A 7,500-nucleotide genomic window follows, 5' to 3' on the forward strand; every position below is an offset into this window, starting at 1 on the left:
AAAAGTTGGCAAAGAGTACGCCTAAGGGCGAGCCCATCGCCAACCCATTCTTTTGTAAGTACATGTGTTTACGGTGAGTAGTAAAGGGGCCCTCTTAGTGCAGATGGCAAGGAGGGTCCGGAGGGCTTGTTCTGGGATGTTCAAATCTGGTGTCGTCTCGTCCCTGTAGACTCTATCGGCGATTAGGTCGATGGTTTTGTCAACAGGGATATTAGTGAACAAAGACCCGAGGTCCATCGATGCTATGACCCCCTCTCCGCAGACGTTCTTGACCCTCTCTAGGAATTCGGCAGAGGAGGCCACACAGTAGCGGTCGGGGACATATGGCGTCAGAATCGCATTCAGCCTCTTGGCCAGCTGGTATGTAGGCGTAGGGCATTGGCTGATGATTGGTCAAAGCGGGTTGCCTTTTTTATGGGTCTTTACATTGCCGTAGAGATAACCAGGTCCAAAATCCCCCGAAATCATGGGCAGGTGTACGGCGTTAGTTGCAGCGTTAATGGCCTCGATGGTACGATTTGTCTCCCTCTTGATGTCTTCCACAGGCTTGCTCGTGAGATGCTCGAATTTGGTCAGGTCGGCGAGGATGGCGTCTAATTTCTTGTGGTACTCTTGGGTGTTGATAAGCACGAAAGCAGCTGTCTTGTCGGCCCGACGGACGGTGACACCAGCAACTCGTTTAAGCTCTTTAGCAGCAGCTCTTATCTCCTTAGAAACGATACCGCTGCTGTACCTGCCCCTATCAGTAAGGGCCTCGGCGAGCAGGAGCGGGTGAAGGGCATCAGTCATCCGGAGGGCACCACATTCTTGGAGGTTGAGGATGGAATCTATAAGTAATTCCATCTCCTGGCGCTTGTGACGGTGCCGAGTGAGGGCTGTGAACTCAATGGCAGGATGCAATCAACTGAGTTGTTTATTAAGGAACACTCTTCTTTATATACAAAACCTCAAGGTAACAGGACATAAATTTTTCGAGAGACAGACAATGTTACAGAGCAAACCGGAGACATGATCATTCAGGTTCTTTTTAGTGCGAGGGAAGAGCGCAGATACAAGCATAATATATACAAAATAATTATGTACAATTGTGTGACACACGGTTGGTACATGGTTCCCCCCCTAAAAATGACATACTGTACATGTTAAATAGGGCACCCTGATCTAGAGAGGCGATATGTAGGCGGGTCATCTGGCAGAAGATAAGCAGGTTTTAGACAATCAATGGAGACCCAGTCTTCTTTGCCCCGAATGTTTAGTAGGAATGCTTTCGGACTGCGTCGGATCACAAGGAAAGGGCCCGTGTAAGGGGGCGTTAGTGGTGGCTTGCTAGTGTCGTTGCGCAGGAAGACGTGCGTTGCAGAGTGCAAGTCCGTTGGTATGTGATGCTTCGCTGGGGGCTTGTAAGTCTGGCGGTACGGAGTAAATATTCCCACGACGTGACGTATGCACTGGAGATCATCGGAGGAGGTTGTAGAAGGAAAAAATTCGGCAGGGACGACCAACGGGTCGCCATACACCATTTCAGCTGCCGAGACGTCGAGGGCGTCTTTAAGAGTGGTCCTTAGTCCCAGGAGGACCCAGGGAACCTGAGTAAACCAGTTGCAATCCTTGCAGCGGGACATCAAAGCTGCTTTGAGGGTGCGATGAAAACGTTCAACCATTCCATTGGCAGCGGGGTTGTAGGCCATTGTCTGATGTAGGGTGATGCCCAGGAGATTCGCTAATGACGTCCACAATTGAGAGGTGAAAGTGGTTCCCCTGTCAGAAGTAATATGCTCAGGGATACCGAATCTGGAAATTCATCCAGAGAGTAAGGCAGATGTACATGAGGCGGACGTTGCAGTTTCCATGGGAATGGTTTCAGGCCAACGAGTGGAGCGGTCGATGATGGTAAACAGGTAACGATGTCCTTGTGATGTGGGTAGGGGGCCTACAACGTCGACGTGAATGTGTGCGAAACGACGCTGAGGTTAAGGAAAGGTGCCCACTCCTGAATCCGTGTGTCGATGTACTTTGGAAGTTTGGCAAGAAGTACAGGCGCGGACCCAATCCTTAGCATCCTTAGAAATGCCGTGCCAAATGAAATTTGCTTCAGCAGCTGTGCAGTAGAACGGCACGAGGGATGTGAAAGGCTGTGAATGAAATCAAACACCTGTCGGCGCATGGGAGCAGGAATCCAAGGTCACGGTCTACCAGTACTGACGTTACAGAGGAGGGTGGTGTTGGAGTCTTCGAGGGGAAAATCTTCCCAACGGAGGGACGTGCAGGATGTCCTACAAGCTTGATTCTCTGGATCCTGTCGTTGGGCTTCAGCTGGGGCGTTGTAATCCAATCCCAGTTGAACGGCAGCCAACGTGTTTCTTGACAGGGCATCGGCAATGGGATTCATTTTCCCAGGGACGTATTGGAGGGTGCAATTGTATTCAGCCACGGCGGAGAGATGTCAGCGTTGACGGGCGGACCAGGCGTCAGACTGTCGAGTGAAGGCGTGCACTAGAGGCATGTGGTCTGTGTGAATGACGAAGGGCGTACCTTATAAGAAATGGCGAAAGTGACGGACAGCCAAGTGCACCGCCAGCAATTCTCGATCGAAGGTAGAATAACCCGATTCTGCCTTGGACAGTTTTCTGCTGAAGAAGGCCAATGGGCGGGGCGAGCCTTTGACCACCTGCTCGAGTACTGCACCAATAGCGACGTCGCTGGCATCGGTGGAGAGAAGGAGAGGGGCGTGTGGGATAGGAAAAGTGATAGCCGCAGCAGTTGATAGGGCCTTCTTTGCATTGCAGAAGGCTGCTTCTTGAAGGGGACCCCACTTCAGGTCCTTTGGCTTGCCCTTGAGGGAGGCGTAGAGGGGAGCAAGAGTGGTGGCAATGGCTGGCAGAAAACGGTGATAATAGTTGATCATGCCCAAGAATTCCTGCAGAGCTTTGATTGTCGAGGGCGCGGGGAAGTTCTGAACGGCTGCTACCTTCTCAGGGAGGGGATGGACTCCTTCAGGAGTGATACGGTGCCCTAAGAACGACACTTCGTTGGCGCCAAAGGTACACTTGTCGTACCGGACTACAAGGCCGTTTTGTTGCAGGCGGTCGAGCACGATGCGCAAGTGACGGAGGTGTTCCTCTTTTGAGGAGGAGAACACAAGTATGTCGTCCACATAACATACACAGAAAGGGAGGTCCCCTAAGATGCCATCCATGAGACGTTGAAACGTTGTCCCAGCATTACGAAGGCCAAAACAGGAGTAATTGAAGGTGTATGTACCAAACGGAGTGGTGATGGCGGTCTTGGGGATGTCTTCTGGGTTCATAGGCACCTGATAATACCCCTTCAGGAGGTCGAGCGTAGAGAAAACCTTCGCTTTGTGCAGGTAGGAGGTCACGTCGGCAATGTTTGGGAGGGGGTAGTGATCCGGTTCTGTTTGCATGTTCAGGCGCCTGTAATCCCCGCACGGACGGAGGGAGCCGTCTTTCTTCAGAACGATGTGTAAGGGTGATGACCATGGGCTGGAGGCCTTTTGGCAAAGGCCCATTTCCTCTATTTCGGCGAACATCTATTTGGCGGCTGCCAATCGTTCCGGTGCCAGACGTCAGAATTTTGCGAAGACTGGGGGTCCCGTCGTCTTGATATGCTGATAAATACCGTGCTTGGCAGGAACCGTGGGTGTTTGGCGAAGTTCTGGATGGAAAACTTACGGGTATGACGTGAGGAGGTGGGCGTAGGCATCCATGGGTGCGCTGATGTGGAGAGCGAGGTTAGAGGGGGCGGGTTGAGGAGGTGTCGACAAGTACGAGTCTGTGTTGACCAATCGTCGGTGGGCGACATCGACCAGAAGGTGGAAATGACGTCAGCAACGAGAAACTTCCAATTGAATTTACCATTTCCGAACGATAATGTGAGGTTCTCGTAACCGTAGGTGGGTATCGCAGATCCGTTGGCAGCTACCAAGTGGACTTCGGCAGATGTAGACAGACTACGTCGTGCCTTGAAGAGTTTCCTTGGCAAAAGAGAAAGACAAGCACCCGTGTCTACCAAAAATCGCACGCCAGTTCCTGCATCCTGTAAAAAGAAAAGATTAGAAACATGGGAGGCCACCGCCACAAGTGATGGCCTACTTACACGTTTTTTGGCCACTGACAATCCTTGGCACATTTCTTCGCGGTTGCCCCGAATCTGAAGTGGTAGTAGCAAAACTGCGGCGGATGGGAAGTAGTAATTGGCTGTAGAAGTTGTTCGTTGGGGCGCGAGCGATTGGTGGGTGGTGGGCGGCTTTGTCACCGCTTCGGCACGTCACAGGGTAGGCGTGTATGTCCTACGGCATTCATGTCAGCTTTGGTTGACGTTGAATAGGCATCCTCGTCGTCAGGGGTGGAGGCGTTGATGGAGGTCTTGAAGTGGCTGTCCATAAGGGCGTCGGCTTTGGTCATCAAGTCCTTTATGGGTAAACTATCGACATCGGGTATGGCAGCGCGTACAGGTTCGGGTAAACGGCATATCCAAAGGACACGAAGTAGGTTCACCTCATGAGGAGAGCCGTCTGCGGCAGGTTGAAGGCAAGCGATACTGGTCATTTCCCTGAGGGCAAGGGAAGCCCTTTGGTCCCACAACAGTTGTTGCGAGAGCTGAAAAAGCTTTGCTATAGGGGCGGCTGGCGACGGCGAGTACTGCTGCAGAAGGTATGTTTTGAGGGCGTCATACGCTATTGGGTGTGTCTCCTTGTTCACAAAGCCAGTCGGATATTTCTGGGAAGGTGTCCTCGGGTATCGCCGCGAGAACATAATCCGCTTTGGTGGTTGAGCGAGTCACGCCCCTGATACGAAACTGGACTTCTGCGCGCTGAAACCAAGCAAACGCCTCTCCGCTGGCGAACGGTGAAAGTTTCAATGGGGCGGCCGCAGCGCCAACTGCTGTAGTAGAGTCCGTCATATTACCAACGATGGAGGGGCGAGGGAGGTGGGGGTGGAAGGCAGTGGGAGCGAGTCACTCCGGGGTCACCAATATGACAGTGCTGAGTGAGGGTTGTGAACTCAAATGCAGGATGCAATCAACTGAGTTGTTTATTAAGGAACACTCTTCTTTATATACAAAACCTCAAGGCAACAGGACACAACCTGTTCGAGAGACAGACAATGTTACAGAGCAAACCGGAGACATGATCATTCAGGTTCTTTTTAGTGCAAGGGAAGAGCGCAGATACAAGCATAATATATACAAAATAATTATGTACAATTGTGTGACACACGGTTGGTACACGCTTGTCGGTTGGTCTAGGTCGGGTGATGAAGTGACAGTTAAGGCTCATCTTGAGGATCTGCTCCTATACTGGCGTAGGGACGTAGCTGGAGATGTTGATGTATTCCTGGCGGGCCTCTGGGATCCACAGCTTCCCGCCATTAAGGGTGACCAGCTTCCTAAAGATGGTCCTCATCCCCTTCTTTAAATACCTCTCCTTAAGGACTTATAGGGCATGGGTGATGTAGTTGGGGTAGCTCAGGCCACCCCCAAGGTCTTCTTCATGTTTGGGGTTGTTGTCTATATCAGGGCGTCGATCATCGGGGGTGTCGTCTTCAGAGGCGTCCTCGTCCTCGGGGTCGCTATCAACCTCAATGGGGACGTTAGTAGCAAGCTGAGCTTCTTCTCCATCCTTCAAGCTGGCCCATTCATCGTCAAGGCAGACCCGAAGGGCGTAGAGCTCGTCCTTCAGCGCCTTCTTTTGCTGGAGTTGGCGATGGAGAAAGTTTCTTTGGTATGAATGGGTCCCGGGATCGTTCAAGGCCGACGGGTCTTGCAGGTAGATTTCTGTATATTTTGGTAGGAGACCCTCCTTCAAACAAGTAGAGTTGAATACTATTGCTGTATCGGCAGAATTCAATTTCTTGTCCAATTTCTCTATTTTACGGACAATTCTCTTTTTTCTGGGTTGCTACATTCAGCTAGCAAGTCGGCGAAATTCATCAGGTGGGTGAAGAATACAATTCAGGTTAAGACTCATTGTAATTGACACAAGTACAAGTAATACTCGAAAAATACAACAGGGCAAAGTCAGGAGTAAATCGCGACACGTTTCGGAACTGCTTGCTCCATCTTCAGGTGAGAAGTGAGGCAGCGGCTGGATCTGGGGCCTTAGATATCCCGGCGCTGGTTCGTAGAAAGGGGCCTCGAATTTTGATTGGTCAAGCGGAGGTTATAGGCTCGGGTGGCTGAGGTACGACGAGCTCGGCTTGGCCTCCCAGGGTGAGAGGTAGGAAGGAATCCTGAATCCTGATTGGTCAGGACGTGCACCGAGCCAGCCAAAAAGTCAGGCAAGCTCCTCTCTCACTCAGTGAACTGGGCTGAGAGAGGTAGCCGAGCTCCCTGATTGGCTGAGGCGCGCGCCAAGACGGGCTCAAAGTCAGGCAGCCCATTCCTACGCTCAGCGGACTGAAATTCCGGACCATGCTCGCGGCCGAAATCGGCGCTCAGCTAGATGATTTCTTCATTTGTAGGAGTGTCAGGATCGGGGTTGTCATCATCCTGGGGGTCTTTTCTTGGTTCCTAGCGTTGATGGGACGACAGGAGGTCAGGAGAAACAATTCTTGAGTCGTATTCACTGCTGTTTTCTCTTTCTGGATGAACAGGGCTTCCAATATTTGTAAGCGCCTGCTGTCTGGGGCGCTGCTAATAATTTTGGTATTAGGGACGATATCTGCTCGACTAATTTAGGAGTTATGTCGCTGTAGGGCGTGATTCCTTATAGCACCTTGTTGGACGTGACACGAAATCCTCTTCGAAAGCTTCATTGTAGTCATACCGATGTATTTGCCGGGGTATCCTCGGACTGAGCATTGATAAGAGTAGACTACATTCGTCTTCCTCAGAGGGTCGTTATCAGGGGGCGCTGGATTATTCATCATAATCAAGCTGCGGGTCTTAGCAGTCTGATAATAAATGATGAGTTTCACTTTCGTGGTCTCGTTGGTAGTGACACGTTGTTGGTGTTGATATCTTTGATGGCCTTCTCATCCCGCTGATATTCTGCGTGCATGAAGACTTTGTAGTAAAGTTTAATGTAACTAGATCCGTTGGTGGAGGTTTCGGACCTATCTATAGTGTTGTCGGACCCCTGGCTGACGCTGTCGGACCCTCCTAAAGCAGAGGACCCATACCATTTGTCAAGAGCTGCCTTCACTTCACGTTGGACTTGCTTGTTGCTATAACCATTATTGATGAGGACCTGTGCAGCCCTTTCGAGCTCCTTGTGGGTGTCTGTCCATGTCGAGCAGTGTGACAAGGCCCTGCGTACAAAGGCCTTAATGATCGAGGCCCTGTAGCGGGCAGGACATTCACTCTCGCCATTCAGACACATGCCGAGATTTGTAGACTTGGTGTAGACAGTGGTGTGAAATCCCTCGTTGGTAGATGAAATCAAGACGTCCAGAAACCCAACCTAGACCAACCGACAAGCACCTGGAGATGGAGTTACTTATAGATTCCATCCTCAACCTCCAAGAACGTGGTGCCCTC

At 51.2% G+C, this 7,500-nt stretch overlaps 1 protein-coding gene across 1 annotated transcript; it reads right to left on the reverse strand.

The window, feature by feature from the left end:
* Positions 1–21: 21 nt before the first annotated feature.
* LOC137641025 (uncharacterized) lies at positions 22–843 on the reverse strand. The gene is made up of 2 exons (XM_068373476.1): positions 427–843; positions 22–357 (listed from the first exon to the last, which is right to left on the reverse strand). Exons 1-2 carry the CDS (start codon positions 841–843, stop codon positions 22–24), a joined length of 753 nt encoding a protein of 250 aa, XP_068229577.1.
* Positions 844–7,500: the final 6,657 nt, after the last annotated feature.

The sequence above is a fragment of the Palaemon carinicauda genome, chromosome 5 (genome assembly GCF_036898095.1).
Source record: "Palaemon carinicauda isolate YSFRI2023 chromosome 5, ASM3689809v2, whole genome shotgun sequence".
NCBI lineage: Eukaryota > Metazoa > Arthropoda > Malacostraca > Decapoda > Palaemonidae > Palaemon > Palaemon carinicauda.

Bases quoted from the DNA above. Each gene is read 5' to 3' on its own strand.
- LOC137641025 (XM_068373476.1), bottom strand. From the start codon at position 843: ATGGAATTACTTATAGATTCCATCCTCAACCTCCAAGAATGTGGTGCC. The intron at 358-426 runs GTAAAGACCCAT...CCTACATACCAG, and splicing joins CTGGTTATCTCTACGGCAAT to CTGGCCAAGAGGCTGAATGC.